This window comes from Somniosus microcephalus, chromosome 30 (genome assembly GCF_052327205.1).
Source record: "Somniosus microcephalus isolate GS21.2 chromosome 30, FLI_Smic_1.0, whole genome shotgun sequence".
Classification (NCBI taxonomy): domain Eukaryota; kingdom Metazoa; phylum Chordata; class Chondrichthyes; order Squaliformes; family Somniosidae; genus Somniosus; species Somniosus microcephalus.
Genome location: NC_141016.1, coordinates 25387618 through 25410511, shown reverse-complemented (window position 1 = coordinate 25410511; position 22894 = coordinate 25387618). Strand labels below are relative to the sequence as shown.

The 22894-nt window shown below is 44.5% G+C and overlaps 1 protein-coding gene across 2 annotated transcripts in view; it reads left to right on the top strand.

Moving 5' to 3' along the window:
* Positions 1-22894, top strand: part of ogdha (oxoglutarate dehydrogenase a) — a 141711-nt gene that overhangs the window by 73632 nt on the left and 45185 nt on the right. For both annotated transcript variants that reach the window (XM_085971235.1, XM_085971236.1), the window contains 7 exons: positions 323-469; positions 2173-2263; positions 2624-2803; positions 12656-12784; positions 14144-14323; positions 16384-16536; positions 19573-19675. In XM_085971235.1, coding sequence (XP_085827361.1) covers positions 323-469; positions 2173-2263; positions 2624-2803; positions 12656-12784; positions 14144-14323; positions 16384-16536; positions 19573-19675 — 983 coding nt within the window. The remainder of the gene's footprint in view (positions 1-322; positions 470-2172; positions 2264-2623; positions 2804-12655; positions 12785-14143; positions 14324-16383; positions 16537-19572; positions 19676-22894) is intronic.

Below are 22894 nucleotides of genomic sequence, written 5' to 3'. Positions count from 1 at the left end.
TGAGAAGTTACTTAACCACCAATTTGGTAATCTGCACAGACCGCAATGGTACTGGGAGGAGGGGGGTAGTGGCATTGTAATCGGCAGATTTGCTTGATTGTGCTCATACAGATGTGTCTGTTTGCCAGACGGGGCATCAACTCTACAAATAAGTGTTAACTAATAGGATTGGTTGGATCATTGCTACTTAGCTTTTATATACAGTTTCAAGGAACTGATTTACATAGCTTTAAATTGATAAATGCTTTCGTTCTGATGCTTTTGAATTTTATAATCGTATGATTGTGCCTTATTCTCTTCCGTCTTCTGATTTCTCTCTCAGGTTTGAGGAGTTTCTGCAGAGGAAGTGGTCCTCTGAGAAGCGCTTTGGTCTGGAAGGCTGCGAAGTGCTGATCCCAGCGCTGAAGACCATCATCGACAAATCCAGTGATAATGGCGTTGATAATGTCATCATGGGCATGCCACACAGGTAATGCAAAGGGTTGGCTGGGAAGCGTTACTGCCTCCGAGGACATAATCACTCGAGCAGAATTTTCAAAAAAAACAAAAGCTTTAGTTTTCTATTTTTACTCCCCTTCCATTTATCTACCTGACCTGGTAGCTCCAGTCCACTGGGTGGGCACCTGGCCTGCTGTCGAGCTGCAGCCAATGCACCCTCACTTTGGGGATTGAGTGAAACGGGGCTCGAATCTACCTCAGACTCCACCCTGCGGCCCTGATCATCAGCACACCGGGACTCCATGCCACTCGCTGCCCCAGCATTGTTCCCATTAAGCGCGGCCGCGCAGCGATCTGGAGATCCCGCGCCAGCTTCTAAATGGCAAAAACCGCGTATGCGCGATAATTTGAATGGGCCGCGCACCCAAAAAAAATTAGCAGGAACATTGCGCCCAGTATTTCTCTTCATTACACTCACTCCATCTAATAATTCTCCTTATTCTTCATAGAAATAGTTTTCTATGGGAGATCAGCAAGTGTAAATTATGCTTCTCCGACTTCCTTTCCTTCTACAATCTTCAAACTTTTGAAAATTGGTGCGCCCTAACATTCTTCAAAGGCCAAACAAAACCTACATCTTTGATCGCTACTTTATCCAGCTTCTCTACATAAGAACATATGATATAGGAGCAGGAGTAGGCTATTTCTTCAACCCACGATCCCGCTCCGCCATTCAATAAGATCATGGCTGATCACCTAACTCAACCCCACCTTCCTGCACTATCCCCATATCCCTTTGTTCCCTTTGTGTCCAAATTAACTCTAACTTATTTCCTACTTCTGTTTGGCACCTGGCGCTCCCCCTGAAAAGCACCCGAGTTGTAATATTCAGTGAAAGATACTACATAAATAATATATATAGTTAGCACTACTTTCTTCAACCCTGGGTGGCCTATGGTACATTTTTGTGTTTCTTTACTTTTTTTTTCAAACTCTAAATTTTGTTGCCATCTATATTTCAGGTTACTCTTGTCGGTGATCCCTGTATCCCAATTTTGACTTGGGCTTTAATTGGTAAATAAATTTGTAAAACTATAAAAGACTAAGGGAATTTTTAACTCTGTATTTTTACAAGCTATTAAGCTTGGAAAATAATAGTTTGCTACTGCTGTGCTAAATTATGAGATATAAACAATATTCTAACATCATGGTTCTCCTTTTCTCACTGTCTATGGAAGCTATCTGGTCTAGACTCTACAATTTGAACACAATGGGTTGATAAAATATTGTCAAAATGTGACCAATTGGATTTAAGTAACTGTCAAATTTGAAAAAAGTTGCCAATCAAAGCTGTATTTGAATAAGATGTTTGTATTTAAATTGAATGGCTTGCCCTTCCCCATCGCCTTCAGAACTCAGACGCAGACAAATTATTAAAATGCGTAACAATTTATCAAGCTTGGCTGGAATGTAATTTCTGCAAGTAAAATTGTTTTTTAATCCCTTATGCCGTAACAGAATGGGAAAAAAAGCCAATATCATGCTAAATCTTAAACAAAATGTTATTTTGTCACCGCATAGTGCACTATGGGCATTAGCTCTTCAACTGGGCTCCTCGGTATAAAAAAACAATCAATCTGTAGTACACCAGTTGGTTAGAACATCAGCCAACTGCAAGTCTTTGCCTAGATTTTTCTGTAGCCATTTGGTTTAATGCATTTGTTCATCCTGTAGAGGCCGTCTGAATGTGTTGGCCAATGTGATCAGGAAGGAACTGGAGCAGATCTTCTGTCAGTTTGACTCAAAATTGGAAGCTGCAGATGAGGTGAGTGTCCTGGGCACAGTGTTTGGTACTGTGCTGAGTTAGAGGCTGAAGTTTCTGTACAGTGCACCGTTGAGTTTTTAAGCTTTTATATTGGATCTTTGCTAGCACTGTCGTCACCAGTATCATGCAGCTTGTGGTGACCCCAATTATAACTTGGTGATCTGAAAAGGCCATCTGCTGGGAGGGTTTTCCAGGCCGCTGGTCTTGACGAATCTGTGAGTTTGCTTTGAGGTTGCAACAATGGCATGGAGGCAAATTAATGAGCAGCCCGTTGAGCTAAATGCCAATGAAACGCCGGTATTTACCAAAGCTTTACGTTGCTAGTGCGTAACCATAGCCTGTTCTGTTTTGTATCAACAGGGTACTGGTGATGTGAAGTACCATTTAGGCATGTACCACCGGAGGATCAATCGTGTGTCAAACAGAAACATAACTCTCTCACTCGTGGCTAACCCATCCCATCTGGAGGCTGTCGATCCTGTTGTACAAGGAAAGACCAAAGCAGAACAGTTTTACCTCAGTGACACGGAAGGAAAGAAGGTAAAGCTTGAAATATCGGCTCGTACATCAGTGTATTGTTGCGCACGAGTGTTTCCTTGAAATCAAGCGGCTGTGTTCTTTCAGAGAGTATACTGTGGTGTGATAACTGGGAGGGAAATGATGTCACACTGATGCAACAGAGGTGCTCTTTAGATGTCGAGACTGCTGGAGCACAGTAGAGGGATCTTTACTGTATCTGCCCTGGGAGTGTTTGATGCAGCATTTTGTATATCTTTTTGATGTGTTCCTTTATTTTTTTAACAGGATGTTTTATTATTTCTTACACGCTGTTCCAAAGATGAGTTTCATATTTTTGCTATAGGAGGCTCTGCCGTGTGACGTTACGTTCACAGTGCCACCTTTGGAATAAGAACATAAGAACATAAGAAGTAGGAGCAGGAGTAGGCCATACGGCCCCTCGGGCCTGCTCCGCCATTCAATAGGATCATGGCTGATCCGAACCTAGACTCCCGTCCACTCCCCTGCCCTCTCCCCGTAACCCCTAATTCCCTTATCTGCTAGGAAAGTGTCTATCTCCGTTTTAAATTTATTTAATGTTGCAGCTTCCACAGCTCTCTGGGGTAGCAAATTCCATCGATTTACCACCCTCTGAGTGAAGAAGTTTCTCCTCATCTCAGTTTTGAAAGGGCAGCCCTTTATTCTAAGATTATGCCCCCTAGTTCTAGTCTCACCCATCAGTGGAAACATCCTCACCGAATCCACCCGATCAAGCCCCCTCACAATCTTATGTTTCGATAAGATCACCCCTCATTCTTCTGAACTCCAATCAGTAGAGGCCCAACCTACTCAACCTTTCCTCATACGTCAACCCCCTCATCTCTGGAATCAACCGAGTGAACCTTCTCTGAACCGCCTCGAGAGCAAGTATATCTTTTCTTAAATATGGAAACCAAAACTGCACGCAGTATTCCAGGTGTGGCCTCACCAATACCCTGTATAACTGCAGCAAGACTTCCCTGTTTTTATACTCCATCCCCCTTGCAATAAAAGCCAAGATTCCATTGGCCTTCCTGATCACCTGCATACTAACTTTTTGTGTTTCATGCACCAGGACCCCCAGATCCCTTTGTACTGTAGCACTTTGCAGTTTTTCTCCATTTAGATAATAACTTGCTCTTTGATTTTTTTTCTGCCAAAGTGCATAACCTCACACTTTCCAGTATTATATTTCATCTACCAAATCTCTGCCCACTCACTTAGCCTTGTCTATGTCCTTTTGCAGGTTTTTTATGTCCTCCTCACTCACTGCTTTCCCTCCCATCTTTGTATCATCGGCAAACTTGGATATGTTGCACTCGGTCCTTTCCTCCAAATCGTTAATATAGATTGGAAAGAGTTGGGGTCCCAGCACTGACCCCTGCAGAACACCACTAGTTACTGATTGCCAGCCCGAGAACGAACCATTTATCCCAACTCTTTGTTTTCTGTTAGATAGCCAATCTTCCACCCATGCCAGTATATTACCCCCAATCCTGTGATTTTTTATCTTGTGCAGTAATCTTTTGTGTGGAACCTTGTCAAGTGCCTTTTGGAAGTCCAAATACACCACATCCACTGGTTCCCCTTTATCCACCCTGTATGTTACGTCCTCAAAAAATTCGAGCAAATTTGTCAAACATGACTTCCCCTTCACAAAACCATGCTGACTCTGTCCTATTAAATTATGTTTATCCAAATGCCCTGTTACTGTTTCCTTAATAATAGACTCCAACATTTTACGTACCAACCACGGATGTTAGGCTAACTGGCCTATAGTTTCCAGCCTTTTGTCTACTTCCCTCCTTAAATAAGGGCGTTACATTAGAAGTTTTCCAATCTGCCGGGACCTTTCCTGAGTCCAGGGAGTTTTGGAAAATAATCACCAATGCATCCACAATCCCTACCGCTACTTCTCTCAAGACCCTAGGATGTAAGCCATCAGGTCCGGGGGATTTATCCGCTTTAAGTCCCATTATTTTACCGAGTACCACCTCCTTAGTGATTTTAATCGTGTTTAGCTCCTCCCCCACCCCCCCCATAGACCCCTGTTTGTCCAGTGTTGGGATATTTTTAGTGTCCTCTACTGTAAAGACTGATACAAAATATTGGTTCAGCGTCTTTACCATCTCCATGTTCCCCACCACTAATTTCCCGGTCTCATCCTCTAAGGGACCAACGTTCACTTTAGCCACCCTTTTTCTTTTTATATAACTGTAGAAACTTTTGCTATCTGTTTTTATATTTTTTGCTAGTTTACTTTCATAATCTATCTTCCCTTTCTTAATTAATCTTTTAGTTATTCTTTGCTGGCTTTTAAATGCTTCCCAAATCTTCTATCCTCCCACTAGATTTGGCTACTTTATATGCCCTTGTTTTCAGTTGGACACTATCCTTTATTACTTTACTAGATGGCTATCTTTTCTTTTACTCCCCTTTTTCCTCAGTGGAATATATTTTTCTTGAAAGTTGTGAAATATCTCCTTGAATGTAGACCACTGCTCTTGTACTGTCCTACACTTCAATCTATTTTCCCAGTCCACTTTAGTCAATTCTGCTCTCACACCTTCATAGTCTCCTTTATTTAAGCTCAGTACGCTGGTTTGATATCCAACTCTCTCACCCTCCAACTGAATTTGGAATTCAACCATGTTATGGTCACTTATTCCAAGGGGATCCTTTGCTAGGACATTTTTTATTAATCCTGTCTCATTATACAGGACCAGATCTAAGATTGTCTGCCCCCTGGTTGGTTCAGTTACATACTGCTCAAGGAACCTGTCCCTAATGCACTCTATGAACTCTTCCTCAAGGCTGCCATGCCCAATTTGATTTGTCCAGTCAATATGAAAGTTAAAATCCCCCATGATTATAGCTGTCCCCTTATTACAAGCCCCAACTATTTCCTGATTTATACTCTGACCAACAGAGTTGCAACTGTTAGGAGGCCTATAGACTACACCCACTAGTGACTTTTTCCCCTTATTATTCCTTATCTCCACCCAAACTGTTTCACTATCCTGATCCTTTGACCCAATATCATTTCTGACTATTGCAGTGATTCCATGCTTGATTAACCTAGCAACCCCACCTCCCTTTCCTTCCTGTCTGTCCTTCCTAATTGTCAAATACCCCTGTATGTTTAGTTCCCAGTCATGGTCACCTTGCAGCCATGTTTCTGTAATGGCCACCAGGTCATAACCATGTGTAGTTATTTGTACCGTCAACTCGTCTATTTTGTTACGAATGCTGCATGCATTCAGATAAAGAACTTTCAAATATGTGTTGTGACAATTTATTCCTGCTTTTACCCCTTTTACTACTTTACCTTTATCTTTATACATTCTGTCCCTTCCTGACACGCTCTGGTTTTTAATTCCCCTGCTACCTTGCTCTATTGCCTTCTCCACTGTCATTTTTATTTTTTGCTCTCTTAATACCTCCCCCCCCCACTAATTAGTTTAAAGCCCTCTCTACAGCCCTAGTTATTCGATTCGCCAGGATTCTAGTCCGAGCACTGGCCAAGTGAAGTCCGTCCCAACGGAACAGCTCTCTCCTGTCCCAGTACTGATGCCAGTGTCCCAAGAAGCAAAACCCATTTCTCCCACACCAGTCTTTGAGCCACGCGTTTAACTCTCTAATTTTATTTACCCTAGCCAAGTTTGCTCGTGGTTCAGGTAGTAATCCAGAGATTATTACCCTTGTGGTTCTGCTTTTTAATTTGGCCCCTAGCTGCTCAAACTCCCACAACAGAACCTCTTTCCTTGTCCTATCTATGTCGTTGGTACCAACATGGACCACGACAACTGGATCCTCCCCCTCCCACTCCAAGTTTCTCTCCAGCCCAGAGGAGATGTCCTTAACCCTGGCAACACAGCCTTCGGGACTCTCGCTCTCGGCTGCAAAGAACCCTATCTATCCCCCTAACGATACTATCCCCTACCACTACAACATTTCTTTTAACTCCCCCCACTTGAATGGCCCCCCGTTCCACGGTGATGTGGCCAGGTTGCTCATCCTCCCTGCAGTCCCCATTCCCATCCTCACAGGGAATAAGAGCCTCAAACCTGTTGGACAAGAGCAAGGGCTGCGGCTCCTCCAACACTACCCCCTGGATCCCCGTACCTGCCTCACTCCTAGTCACACCATCCTGTCCGTGACCACTGACTACATCTGAATTAATTAATCTCAAAGGTGTGATTACCTCCTGAAACATGGAGTCCAGGTAAGTCTCCCCTCCCTGATGTGTCGCAGTGTCTGAAGCTCGGTCTCGAGCTCATCAACACGGTGCCGGAGTTCCTCTAGCATCAAACACTTAACCGCAAATGTAATCACCGTGAGCATCAATGGTGTCCACCAGCTCCCACATTTCGCAGCAGTAACACATCACCTGCTCTCCCATTCTATGCAATTAATTAAATTTATTAATAATATTTAAAAGACCCTCTGCCCCTATTCTAGGTGAGGATCACACCTCTAATTAAAAGAACTTACCAACTTATAAAGGTTTTAAGAAGAAAGACAAAAACGGCCCCGAACTCCCCACTTGCCCGAACTCTCTCACTTGCCAAACTCTCAGCAGAAGCACTCTTTGCCACCCGCACTCCGTTGAGACCTCAAACACTTTTAATATCTTAAGGATAGAAATTCTTGAGTGTGGTGATCGAATTTTTTTAATTGAACCCGTGAGACCTGGGTGTCCTTGTGCACCAGTCGCTGAAGGTAAGCATGCAGGTGCAGCAGGCTGTTAAGAAGGCAAATGGTATGTTGGCCTTCGTAGCGAGAGGATTTGAGTACAGGAGCAAGGATGTCTTGCTGCAGTTGTACAGGGCCTTGGTGAGACCACACCTTGAGTATTGTGTGCAGTTTTGGTCACCTTATCTGAGGAAGGATGTTCTTGCCATGGAGGGAGTGCAGCGAAGATTCACCAGACTGATACCTGGGATGGCAGGAATGACATATGAGGAGAGATTGGGTCGATTGGGCTTATATTCGCTGGAGATTAGAAAAATGAGAGGGGATCTCATTGAAACTTATAAAATTCTAACAGGACTACAGAGACTAGATGCAGGAAGGCTGTTCCCGATGGCGGGGGAGTCCAGAACCAGGGGTCGCAATCTAAAGATAAGGGGTAAGCCATTTAGGACAGAGATGAGGAGGAATTTCTTCACCCAGAGAGTAGTGAACCTGTGGAATTCTCCGCCACAAAAGGCAGTTGAGGCCAATTCATTAAATATATTCAAGAAGGAGTTAGATATATTTCTTAAGGCTAAAGGGATCAAGGGATATGGGAGAAGGCAGGGACGGGGTACTGAATTTGGATGATCAGCCATGATCTCATTAAATGGTGGAGCAGGCTCGAGGGGCCGAGTGGCCTACTCCCGCTCCTATCTTCTATGTTTCTATGTAGATAGGTTTACAGTGTGTATGTGAACGCATGAAGCATAGTAAACAAAGTTGGTGAGCTGCAGGTGCAAATAGCCACATGGGAATATGATGTGGCAATAACTGAGACCTGGCTCAAAAAAGGGCAGGATTGGGTATTAAATATTCCTGGATATAAGGTGTTCAGGAAAGATAGGAGGTGGTGTGGCAGTATTGGTTAAGCAGAATGTTAGTGCTGGAGAGAGAGGATGTCCTGGAGGAGTCAAGGACAGAATCTATATGGCTAGAGTTAAGAAATAATAGAGGTGCCATTACACTACTCGGTGTATTCTATAGGCCACCAACTAGTGGGAAGAATATGGAGGAGCAAATTTGCCGAGAAATTACAGAGAGATGCAAGAACTATAGAGTAGTGATAACGGGGGACTTCAACTATCCTAATATAGACTGGGATAGTAATAGTGTAAAGGGCAGAGAGGGGGAAGAATTTCTGAAGTGTGTTCAGGAGAACTTTCTTGATCAGTATGTTTCCGGCCCAATGAGGAAGGAGGCATTGCTGGATCTGGTTCTGGGGAATGAGGTAGGTCAAGTGGAGCAAGTGTCAGTAAGTGAACATTTATGGAACAGTGATCATAGTATCATAAGGTTTAGATTAGCTATGGAAAAGGACAGGAAGCAATCTAGAGTAAAAATACTTAATTGCAGGAAGGCCAATTTCAGTGGGGTGAGAACGGATCTGGCCCGGGTAAATTGGAATCCAAGATTGGCAGGCAAAACTGTAATGGAACAATGGGCTGCCTTTAAAGAGGAAATAGTTGGGTATAGTCGAGGTACATTCCTACTAGGGGGAAAGGTAGGGCAACTAAAGTCAGAGCTCCCTGGATGACGAAAGAGATAGAAAGTAAGATGTAAGATGAAGCAGAAAGAGTGCGTATGACAGATGTCAGGTCAAGAATACATCTGAGAATCAGGCTAAATATAGAAAGTTCAGGGGAGAAGTGAAAAAGAAAGTAAGAGGGGCAAAGAGAGGGTATGAGAATAGAATGGCAGCTAACATAAAGAATCCAAAAGTCTTCTATAGGCATATAAATAGGAAATGGGTAGTAAGAGGGAGGGGTGGGGCCGATTAGGGACCAAAAAGGAAACTTGCGCATGGAGGCAGAGGGTATGGTTGAGGTGCTAAATGAGTACTTTGCCTCTGTCTTCACCAAGAAAGAAGATGCTGCCATAGACCTAGTGAAGGAGGAGGTAGAGGAGATACTGGATGGGATAAAAATTGATAGAGGGGAGCTATTAGAAAGGCTGGCTGTATTAAAGTAGCTAAGTCACCAGGATCAAGAACATAAGAACATAAGAAATAGGAGCAGGAGTAGGCCAATCGGCCCCTCGAGCCTGCTCCACCATTCAATAAGATCATGGCTGATCTGATCCTAACCTCAAATCTTCTATCACTCTGCATCCACCCGAGGGACGTGAAGGAAGAAATCACGGAGGTACTGGCCATAATCTTCCAATCCTCCTTAGAAACGGGGGTGGTGCCAGAGGACTGGAGAATTGCAAATGCTACACCCTTGTTCAAAAAAGGGTGTAAGGATAAACCCAGCAATTAATGGTCAGTCAGTTTAACCTCGATAGTGGGGAAGCTTTTAGAAACAATCGGGGACAAAATTAACAGTCACTTGGACAAGTGTGGATTAATTAAGGAAAGCCAGCACGGATTTGTTAAAGGCAAATCGTGTTTAACTAACTTGATTGAGTTTTTTGATGAGGTAACAGAAAGGGTTGATGATGGTAATGTGGTTGACATGGTGTACATGGACTTCCAAAAGGCGTTCAACAAAGTGCCACATAATAGGCTTGCCAGCAAAGTTGAAGCCCATGGAATAAAAGGGACAGTGGCAGCATGGATACAAAATTGGCTAAGTGACAGGAAACAGAGCAGTGGTGAACGGTTGTTTTTCGGACTGGAGGAAGGTATACAGTGGTGTTCCCCAGGGGTCGGTTCTAGGACCACTGCTTTTCTTGATATATATTAATGACTTGGACTTGGGTGTACAGGGCGCAATTTCAAAATTTGCAGATGACACAAAACTTGGAAGTATAGTGAACAGTGAGGAGGATAGTGATAGACTTCAAGAGGACATAGACAGGCTGGTGGAATGGTCGGACACGTGGCAGATGAAATTTAACGCAGAAAAGTGTGAAGTGATACATTTTGGTAGAAAGAATGAAGAGAGTAAATATAAACTAAAGGGTACAATCCTAAAGGGGGTGCATGAACAGAGAGACCTAGGGGTATGTGTGCACAAATCGTTGGAGTCAGGGCAGGTTGAGAAAGCAGTTAAAAAAGCATACGGGATCCTGGGCTTCCTGAATAGAGGTATAGAGAACAAAAGCGTGGAAATTATGATGAACCTGTATAAAACACAGGTTCGGCCTCAACTGAAGCATTGTGTCCAATTCTGGGCACCGCACTTTAGGAAGGATGTGAAGACCTTAGAGAGGGTGCAGAAAAGATTTACGAGAATGATTCCAGGGATGTGGGACTTTAGTTATGTGGATAGACTGGAGAAGCTGGGGTTGTTCTCCTTAGAGCAGAGAAGATTGCGAGGAGATTGGATCGAGGTGTTCAAAATCATGAGGGGTCTGGACAGAGTATTTCGCTAGAAACTTTACTCATTGGCAGAAGGGTCGAGAACTATGGACACAGATTTAAGGTGATTGGCAGAAGAACCAAAGGCAACATGAGGGAAAACCTTTTTACTCAGCGAGTGGTTAAGATCTGGAATGCGCTGCCTGAAAGGGTGGTGGAGGCAGATTCAATCGTGGCTTTCAAAAGTGAATTGGATAAGTATCTGAAGGAAAAAAAATTTGCAGGACTACGGGGAATGAGCGTGGGAGTGGGACTAGCTGAAGTGCTCTTGCAGAGAGCCAGCAGGGGCTCGACGGGCCGAATGGCCAGCTTCCGTGCTGTAACTATTCCGCAATTCTATGATGCTGCTGTGTCTTTTTCCTTTGTCATGACGTGAAAGCCTGAATATCAGAAATCCGTGTCTACCTGTCTGCAGTGGACTTCAATATTCGAAGGGTATCCCATCTGTTTTGATGGTGACTGCTTATAGACAGTCCCCTTGCTTTAATTGTTTCCTCAGCCACTGAGTTGAGGTGTGGGGTGTCCTGTTAGCGAGCCTGCTACAGTTTTTTTCCGTCCTGGAGCTGTGAAAATCATTTGAGTCGGGATCTGTGACGCACCCTTGGATCTTTGAAACCTGACTTGATTAGCATTTCTGTATCCAGAGGCAGCTCAGATTGGGAATAAATATGATGAACTTCCACTCTTACTAGTAATTTCAAGGTGAATTAAAGCGAGGTGAACATAAGAACATAAGAAATCGGAGCAGGATAGGCCAATTGGCCCCTCGAGCCTGCTCCGCCATTCAATAAGATCATGGCCTCAACTCCACTTCCCTGCCCGCTCCCTATAACCCTTGACTCCCCTGTAGCTCAAATATCTGTCTATCTCCGCCTTGAATATATTCACTGACTCCGCCTCCACAGCTCTCTGGGGTAGAGAATTCCAAAGATTCACAACCCTCTGAGAGAAGAAATTCCTCCTCATCTCCGTCTTAAATGGGCAACCCCTTATTCTGAAACTATGCCCCCTAGTTCTAGATACCCCCACGAGGGGAAACATCCTCTCTGCATCTACCCTGTCAAGCCCCCTCAGAATCTTATATGTTTCAATAAGATCACCTCTCATTCTTCTAAACTCCAATGAGTGTAGGCCCAGCCTGCTCAACCTTTCCTCATAAGACAACCCCTTCCATCCCAGGAATCAACCTAGTGAACCTTCTCTGAACTGCCTCCAATGCAAGTATATCCCTCCTCAAATAAGGAGTCCAAAGCTGCACGCAGTACTCCAGGTGTGGCCTCGCCAGCACCCTGTACAGTTGTAGCAAGACCTCTCTACTTTTATACTCCATGGAAGCCAAGGTGTATTTTCTGTAAAATTACAGAAGGATGCAAAAAATCTTCAAACATTATTTCAAAAACTGTTTTAAAGTGCCAATGAGAAATAAGCATTGTATTATTTTTGTCTGCTGATTTTCTGTTTTGTCTAAATATCTTGCAGTCACCTCCAATGAGAAGCTATAGCCTGACCTACACAGTCTGTCCGTGTGTTTTTATCCCCTATCTTTTGGAGCGATTCAGAGTATCTGGTGACAGCCCGTACTATTTCTGGTGCATATCCTAATGGTATAAGGATACATTGTTGTCCAGTGACACATTCTCCCATATACTTCACATTTTAAAGTTAAGTTTTGGCATCTAGGAAGCTTGGATTTGTATTGCGCCTGAGTAAAGAGAACTGGGAAGAAAGCTGAATTGTAATTGTTTCATTTGAGATCAAATATGATGTTGGAGAAGTTCACAGACTAAATCTTGCTGTGTGATTTTTTTTTTCTCCAGGTAATGTCCATTCTCCTGCACGGTGACGCAGCATTTGCAGGACAGGGAATCGTCTACGAAACCTTCCACTTGAGTGACCTCCCATCGTATACCACCCACGGAACAATTCATGTGGTGGCCAACAACCAGGTGCAGTAATTGTAGCTGAATGGATTGCATGCGCTCTGACTGTCCCTAATAGAATTGTCCCCCAGCAGAGATGCAAGCTCGTCACTTGGCTTCAGCCAGCCAGTGAATGTAAGTCAGAATTGACACGCGACTTTTGAGTGAAAGTGTTCTCTTTAGAATAAACTGTTTAAACTGGCATGCTGATTTGAAGATGTTGGCAACTTGGACTGTGCTGCTAAAATGCACCCTTAAAGGATCCAGCGTCTAAAAGGCTGGACTCTGGACAATCCCCAGTCTCATTCAACAGCAGGTCGACCAGATGAAAAGGAGGTGATTGCAAACGGCCACGTTATGAATATAGCCTCTTCTCTGGGAGCGGCCATATTCATAACGTGGCCATTTGCAATCGCCTCCGTTTCATCTGGTAGACCTGCTGTTGAATATGTCTTCGGACCTCCATTCACTGTCTGCCTGGCCACAGGATGCTGACTGAGCTGGGATACAGTGCTGTTCCCTGTCTCTCTCTTACTTTCGAGCAAAACAAGCTGAGGGACTGCTATTCGGAGGTTGGGTTATTCCAGCTTCCATGCCACAAGTGAAAGAACCCTATTGAACTCGAACTATTTACTGGAGCTATTAACTGTCCAGGTGTGCATTCTCCTCTGTTTCTAATGTTAGTGAAAACATTCACATTAGTGAAGGGAAGATAATGTACCTCAGTGTTTTACCCTTTGTCTGAGGAATTGCCTGTTTTCAACTGGAGAAGTGCCCACAGTGGCGTGATTCAATTCAGGAGCTTACTGGGTGGGGGATCGCAAACACAGAGCTGTATCCCATCGCTCTGATGCCACATTTCTGAGAGTAACCCATGAGCGGGACATTGGCTGTGATTGTGACTGTTGACCTGTTAATAGGAAGGACCTATTTCCCTCAGCAGAGAGGTCAATAACCAGGGGGCATAGATTTAAAGTAATTGGTAGAATGATTAGAGGGGAGTTGAGGAGAACTTTCTTCACTCGGAGGGTGGTAGAGGCAGAAACCCTCATCGCATTTAAAAAGTACTTGGATATGCACTTGAAGTGCCTTAACCGACAGGGCTACGGACCAAGAGCTGGAAAGTGGGATTAGGCTGGATAGCTCTTTTTCGGCCGGCGCAGACACGATGGGCCGAATGGCCGCCACCTGTGCCGTGAATTTCTATGATTCTATAACATTGCTTCAGAAGGAAAACTCCCCAGGAAAAAGAAGATCAGGGGAGCAATTACTAGTTGAAATATCAACATTAAAGTTAATTATCACACTGTTCTAAAAATGCCTTGGGCAGTCAGATGGTGCATTATTAAGTTCTGTGTCTTATGGTGTGGGTTATTATTTTGTTAGATTGGGTTCACGACGGATCCACGTGTAGCCCGCTCTTCTCCCTACCCGACTGACGTAGCCCGTGTGGTGAACGCTCCTATTTTCCACGTGAACGCTGATGACCCAGAGGCGGTGATGTATGTGTGTAATGTGGCCGCGGAGTGGAGGAATACTTTCCATAAGGATGTTGTGGTTGATTTGGTAGGTGACCGATCATTTGTTGGGTTAACCGCTTTTCTGCCTCTTAGCACAGTTTGATCGCGTTACCGGAAATGGATAACTGGCCTCCATTTTGGTTCAGGTTGTAATAGAAAACAGGTACAGGAAACTTTCGATTAACCGGCACCTAAATAACCGGAAATGTCGGTTAACCGGCAAAATTCAGGAGTAGGTTTTACTTCATATTGTATTTGCCTTCTTCCATCTGTGCTGTGCAAGGGTGTGGCTGCAGCTGTTGCTAAGCTACAGAGACGCTTGGAACTTGAGGCCATTGTTCTACAGTTGTTGCTAAGCAACAGGGTTTGTTGCTTTATACGGAGCTGTCAGCTCTCCCTATCTTTTACTATAGCGTTTGGTTATCCGGAATTTTTGATGAACCGGCACCACGTCGGTCCCGTCCGTGCCGGATTTAAAAAAAGTTTCCTGTACTACGTGAGAAAGTAGCTCACATCTACAAAAGCTGATTTTGTAATGTCGCTTGTCAAACAGAATAAGATTTGGGTACAATAATTCTTTTGAACAATCCAATCCAGCATGGAGATAAAGATGGGAGTTTTTTGGGAAAGCAGTAATCCCAACTGTAGTGACGCTTTTAAAACCCCTCATTTATAAATGGCTGTGTGGCCTGCTGAGTTACTTACTTTAAGAAAGGCCTGGAACTCTGCTGATGTTATACAAATGGCAATGGCATCTCTGTGATGTGCTGAATAAAGCTACAAGGACTCAACAAAACTTCACTGAAAGGAAAACCACACCGTCTGTTGTACAGGAATCACTCCGAAATGAAGAGCAGTTGATCGGTAGCTTCAAAACGCCTTCAACTCAAAAATATGAATTCTCCACCTTCTGTCTCAATGGTCTAACAAACACTCAATCCTCAGTAACACAATGCTGCTGTACCTGATTACAGGCCAGCGTCCTCATCGGTATCATTAAATGCAACCAATGCTATCGCAGTTGTTATCTCAGATGTTTCTAAGCAGCTGGGAATGTTACAGAACATCGAGTAATTCATCTTCGATCTATGTGGCCAGTGTAAACACACAGTGCAGACCAATGGTTGCAGCACGGATGGTCACTTGCAAAGCCACAGAAAGCAAAAGTTCCCTCTGACAGAACTGGCCAGCGTATACAAATGGGAAACAATGTTCCCTGTAAGCTGCACTTTGTTCTGTGTGGCCTGTTTCTTTTAATGCACGGTCCCTTTAAATTTCTGTTTTAAACAATCTACCGTTGTTCACTTGAGCAGTAACGAATTTAGTCTTTTATAATCACTTCATTTTTTCCACTTCAGCATAAAAAGCAATCTAAAAGCAGAGTATGATTTCTTCAGAGTATAATGCAATTTACATGTGGAGTTTTGTCAGCAGACTTGAACGTCGGCATGCATTCAATTCTTGTACGTTTCTCTCTCTTAAAACTTAACACACAAGCTTTTTTTTCAATACTGTTTTCTCCTGATCAACCTGGAAATGGCCTTGCCTTATGTGGCAGTGTCTGGTCAATACACCGTCCTTCAGCCGATTCTTGCGCTCACAAGTTTACATTTCTCTACAACATATGTACATCAACATCCTTTTGTGTAGGTTGCAGTAATATGTAGTTGGATGTTTATGATATGGCACTACTATAAACATCCCAAGGTCTTACTTCAGTCTTGAACACTGGCTGTTGCTAGAGTGATCTGTAATTCTTTCTCTCTCGGCTGTTGCTAGGTTAGGACATCTCTCTCTCTCTCTCCCTCAAGTACCCACACATGCGCGGTATTTACAATGTAAAAGCTGGTGAGCGGCCTGCACTGGACCTTTCAGATTACAGCATGGCCACGCGCACGCACCTTAGCAGGAACATTAATGCCACATAGATTGGTATGGTTATGCGATTATAGCACTGGGGAGCGAGTCAGTAGGGAGAGATTAACAGTGGGAGAATGTTGGAGGAGTGGCGGCAGGCATTCGACAAGCCAGCATGCGTGGCAGAGAGTCAATTCTCTGGGGTCGTTAATGGGAAGCCTGAGCCCCCCCCTGTTTGTGTATTTAAAGGTCTGTTATCGACGCAATGGACACAATGAGATGGACGAGCCGATGTTCACACAGCCACTGATGTACAAGCAGATCAAGAAACAGAAGGCTGTGCTGAAGAAGTATGCCGAGAGGCTAATGTCCGAGGGTGTCGTGACTCAGCAAGAGTTTGAGGTTTGGAGTTAATTTTATTTTCAGCACTGAATGTTGAATCCTGTAGGGGTGCGGTAATTACATAGCGTTACATAGTATATACAGCACAGAAACAGGCCATTCAGCCCAACCAGTCCATGCCAGTGTTTATGCTCCACTCGAGCCTCCTCCCGTCTTTCCTCATCTAACTCGATAACCCTCTATTCCCTTCTCCCTCATATGCTTATCTAGCCGCTCCTTAAATGCATCGATACTATTCGCTTCAACCACTCCCTGTGGTAGTGAGTTCCACATTCTCACCACTCTCTGGGTGAAGAAGTTTCTTCTGAATTCCCTATTGGATTTCTTGGTGACTATCTTCTATTGATGGCCTCTAGTTATGCTCTTCCCCACAAGTGGAAACATTCTCTCTGTATCCACTCTATCAAAACCTTTCATAATTTTAAAGACTTCAGCCTTCTCTTTCCAAGAGAAAAGAGACCCAGCCTGTTCATCCTTTCCATACCCTCGCATTTCTGGTATCATCCTTGTGAATCCTTTTTGCACCCTCTCCAGTGTCTCTATATCCTGGCGACCAGATCTGCACACAGTACTCCAAGTGCGGTCTAACCAAGGTTTGATACAGGTTTAGCATAACTTCCCTACTTTTCAATTCTATCCCTCTGGAAATAAATGCTAGTGCTCGGTTTGCTTTTTTTATGGCCTTCTTAACCTGCGTCACTACTTTTAGTGATTTGTGTATTTGTACTCCGAGATCCCTTTGCTCTTCTGCCCCATTTAGATTCTTATTTTCCAAGTAATATGTGACCTCCCAAGTTTCTTACCAACCAAGCAATATGTGTCCTCACTATTGTTCTTACCGATGTAATAGTTATGCTACTGGACTAAATAATCCCAAGGTGAGTTCAGATTCTACCATGACAGAATTCAGATTCTCAAACTGTTTTTAAAAAATCTGGAAATAAAAAGCTGGTGTCAATAAAAGGCGACCATGAAGCTCAAGACCATTGTGTAAAAAAACAACTGGTTCACCTGTGTCCGTTAGGGAAGGAAACCTGCCGTCCTTGGCCAGTCTGGCCTATATGTGACTCCAGTCCCACACCAATATGGTTGACTCCTAACTGCCCTAGCAAGTGGCCTACGGGCAACAAATGCTTGCCATGCCAGCGACAAACAAGAACACATTTTTTTTAAAGCTCTAAAACAAGTGATTTCACTTAGTTAAAAGTCACTAGTACCGTGGCAAATCTGGGAAGTTTATCTTTGGTGTTATCACTAGCTGGACGAGATCTCTGTGTTGGGAACTGAGCTCATTGAGGGACAGGACACCTGAGAGCCAGGAAAAATAAATCCATGCCATTGCACACCAAAATGGCACTTCCTTTATTTATTCATCTAATAGAGTACATAGCTCAGGAAAAAAAGGATTGTGGGAGAAGGGGAAGTGCAACGAGACCTGGGTGCCCTTGTGCACCAGTCGCTGAAGGTAAGCATGCAGGTGCAGCAGGCGGTTAAGGCGGCAAATGGTATGTTGGCCTTCGTAGCGAGAGGGTTTGAGTACAGGAACAAGGATGTCTTGCTGCAGTTGTACAGGGCCTTGGTGAGACCACACCTTGAGTATTGTGTGCAGTTTTGGTCGCCTTATCTGAGGAAGGATGTTCTTGCCATGGAGGGAGTGCAGCGAAGATTCACCAGGCTGATACCTGGGTTGGCAGGAATGACGTATGAGGAGAGATTGGGTCGATTGGGCTTATACTCGCTGGAGTTTAGAAGAATGAGAGGGGATCTCATTGAAACTTATAAAATTCTAACAGGACTAGACAGACTAGATGCAGGAAGGATGTTCCCGATGGCGGGGAGTCCAGAACCAGGGGTCACAGTCTAAGGATAAGGGGTAAGCCATTTAGGACTGAAATGAGGAGGAATTTCTTCACCCAGAGAGTGGTGAACCTGTGGAATTCTCTACCACAGAAGGCAGTGGAGGCCAATTCATTAAATATATTCAAGGAGGAGTTAGATATATTCCTTAAGGCTAAAGGGATCAAGGGGTATGGGGAGAAGGCAGGGACAGGGTACTGAGTTTGGATGATCAGCCATGATCTCATTGAATGGCGGAGCAGGCGCGAGGGGCCGAATGGCCTACTCCTCCTATCTTCTATGTTTCTATGAACACCTCTTCTAGTCTGAGCTTTCCTTTCCGGATTCCTTGATGTGGTTAAACTTTAGAATTTTGAATTGTAAAAAGCTTGGAAAATCTGACCAATTTAGAGTTGAGCCCTGGTTGACAAGTTCCATGGCTATTTAGTGTTTAAAGGCATAAGAATTAAGAGCAGGAGTAGACCATACCGCCCCTCGAGCCTGCTCCGCAATTCAATAAGATCATGGTTGATCTTTGACCTCAACTCCACTTTCCTGCCCTATCCCCATATCCCTTGATTCCTCAAGTCCAAAAATCTTTCTACCTCTGTTTTGAATATACTCAACAACTCAGCATCCACAGCCCTCTGGGGCAGAGAATTCCAAAGATTCACAACCCTCTGAGTGAAGAAATTCCTCCTCATCTGAGTCTTAAAAAGCCGACCCCTTATCCTGAGACTTTGCCCCCTAGTTCTAGACACTCCAACCAGGGGAAACAACCTCTCAGCATCTACCCTGTCAATCCCCTTCAGAATCTTGTATGTTTCAATGAGATCACATCTCATTCTTCTAAACTCAGAGAGTATAGGCCCAATCTACTCAATCTCTCCTCCACAGGACAACCCTCTCATCCCAGGAATCAATCTAGTGAACCTTGCACATTGCCTTCACAGAATATCACCCTGATGGAGCTGATAAAGATAACTGGATGCGCGCACGTGGTCAGTCAGCATCTAGAGGAGCAAACTAGACTAAGATTTAGCTGCAACCCTTCACCAGGACCCTTGCCTGCATGCATGTGTCACCACAGCTATCTGTATGATGTTGATGGCCCCATTGTGTGCACAGTGGTAGAGTTGGTGTTTTAGTTACATTTGCTACTTCTCAAAGGGTGTATTTTTTTGCTTTTTGGTTGTGTAGGCGGAAATGGCCAAATATGACAAGATTTGCGAGGAGGCATACGCTCGCTCCAAAGATGAGAAAATCATGCACATTAAACACTGGCTCGACTCCCCATGGCCTGGTAAGTATATCAGTGGGCGATGCAGGCAGAGAAGGTATAAAGCCAGAGAGGAGGCGGTTTCTGGGTCGCTTAGCCTTTCAGAAGGAGTTTCGACATGTTGGTGCCTCGGTAACCTGAAGTTGGTTTGGCGAACATCCAATATAAAGACGTCACATCTGGCACTGTGGTGTGAAAAGGATGCTGCAATTGGGACGATCTGTCCTGCCACCCTGCTGCTCAGTTATGGACAGAGATGTGTGCATCTTTCTTGCTTGGCTCAGCCTAACCGGTGAATTGGGAGGAGGTTTGTTTGGTGAATGTAGAAACATAGAAGATAGGAGCAGGAGTAGGCCATTCGGCCCCTCGAGCCTGCTCCGCCATTCAACGAGATCATGGCTGATCATCCAAACCCTAGCACTCGGTCCCTACACCGACAGCCATCCCAACCAAGCCCTATCCCCGTAACCCCACATATTTAATCCCCCCTAACACTAAGGGTCAATTTTTATCATGGCCAATCAACCTAACCCGCACATCTTGGGACTGTGGGAGGAAACCGGAGCACCCGGAGGAAACCCACGCAAACATGGGGAGAATGTCTGTGTGGAGTTTGCACAGTCACCCGAGGCCGGATTTGAACCCGGGTCCCTGGCGCTGTGAGGCAACAGTGCTGCTGTTTCTGGGTTGAATATCTTTCAAGTTGTATCCTAAAATTGTACTTAAAATGTCTTAATGAGTCATGAGGAAGGAAGAAGCCATCTTAAACAGCCATCTTGGATAGCTCTTTCTTGGCCAGCACAGACATGATGGGCCGAATGGCCGCCTTCTGTGCCGTATATTTCTATGATTCTACAGCTGTAAATGTGCTAGGGATGCGTGTGTACTGTTCAATGTAGCATTTGTGACAAAAATAACTCTGGTCCAGAGACTATAGAGTGCAGTGACAATAGTTTGTCTAATTTTAGTGGAACAACCAGTCCACAGGGGAGTGTTTTTATTCTGGTTTGGGCTCCAGGTCTTTGGAGAGTGAGCTCTATGTTGGCTAACTCCCAAACTGAAAGCCAGGTATACACTGGTCCCTTTCTGCTGCTACTGTGAGCTTTTGAGCACTCCATCTGCAGTGGGCAGGCTACCGAGGTAGTCCTATGCATCTGCATGCTTGTGTCGTGATGTCTCTGGTGCTGTGGGATGAGTGCAGGCCAGTGAGTTTACTTCTAGTACTGCCACTGGCTGCACGGGACTTGTGTATTGGGAGTCAGCAGCGCTACACAGAAATCTACTAAGAAGTTTGCAGATGATACAAAAATCGGCTGGTTGATAATGAGAAAGCTGCAGACTGCAGGAAGATATCAATGGACTGGTCAGGTGGGCAGAACAGTGGCAAATGGAATTCAATCTGGAGAAGTGTGAGGTAATGCATTTGGGGAGGGCTAACAAGGCAAGGGAATACACTATAAATGGTAGGATACTGAAGTGTAGAAGATTAGAGGGACCTTGGAGTGCATGTCCACAGATCCCTGAAGGTAGTAGGACAGGTAGCTAAGGTGGTTAAGAAGGCATATGGGATACTTGCCTTTATTAGCCAAGGCTTAGAATATAAGAGCAGGGAGGTTATGCTTGAACTGTATAAAACACTAGTTAGGCCGCAGCTAGAATACTGCGTGCAGTTCTGGTCACCACATTACAGGAAGGATGTGATTGCACTAGAGAGGGTGCAGAGGAGATTTACGAGGATGTTGCCTGGGCTGGGGAATTTTAGCTATGAGGAAAGACTGGATAGGCTGGGGTTGTTTTCTTTGAGACAGAGGAGGCTGAGGGGAGACCTAATTGAGGTTTATAAAATTATGAGGGGCCTAGATAGAGTGGATAGGAAGGACCTATTTCTCTTAGCAGAGAGGTCAATAACCAGGGGACATAGATTGAAAGTAATTGGTAGAAGGATTAGAGGGGAGTTGAGGAGAATTTTTTTCACCCAGAGGGTGGTGGGGGTCTGGAACTCACTGCCTGAAAGGGTGGTAGAGGCAGAAACCCTCATCACATTTAAAAAGTACTTAGATATGCACTTGAAGTGCTGTAACCCACAGAGCTACGGACCAAGAGCTGGAAAGTGGGATGAGGTGGATAGCTCTTTGTCGGCCGGCACGGACACGATGGGCCGAATGACGACCTCCTGTACTGTAAATTTCTATGATTCTATGATACTCAGAAATCAAAGCATCAGTGAGTGAATCCGCTTCTGATGCGGATGTAAAAACAGAAAATGCTGGAAATACTCAGCAGGTCAGGCAGCATCTGTGGAGAGAGAAACAGAGTTAACGTTTCAGATCAGTGCCCTTTCGTCAGAACTGAAAGATGCTGAGGAGTAACATTTTTGTGAATCCCGTTGGTTTCCGCTCTTCGTTTATTTCCAACACAATTAAGTGTGAAGTTGTAATAAACCTGCATACTTCATATGGGTGACTGACTAATGACCTCTACTAACCAAAGATCACAAGTACTTTGGAGTCACTGAGTGTAGCCCTTCACTGTGGAGCCACCTGTATCCCCTGTATATAACGTTCACTGACCCTGACTCTCATCCCCTGTATATAACACTCCCCCTGTATATAACACTCACTGACCCTGACTCACATCCCCTGTATATAACGTTCACTGACCCTGACTCACATCCCCTGTATATAACGTTCACTGACCCTGACTCACATCCCCTGTATATAACACTCACTGACCCTGACTCACATCCCCTGTATATAACATTCACTGACCCTGACTCACATCGCCTGTATATAACACTCACTGACCCTGACTCACATCCCCTGTATATAACACTCACTGACCCTGACTCACATCCCCTGTATATAACGTTCACTGACCCTGACTCACATCGCCTGTATATAACACTCACTGACCCTGACTCACATCCCCTGTATATAACACTCACTGACCCTGACTCACATCCCCTGTATATAACGTTCACTGACCCTGACTCACATCCCCTGTATATAACGTTCACTGACCCTGACTCACATCCCCTGTATATAACATTCACTGACCCTGACTCACATCCCCTGTATATAACACTCACTGACCCTGACTCACATCCCCTGTATATAACACTCACTGACCCTGACTCACATCCCCTGTATATAACATTCACTGACCCTGACTCACATCCCCTGTATATAACACTCACTGACCCTGACTCACATCCCCTGTATATAACGTTCACTGACCCTGACT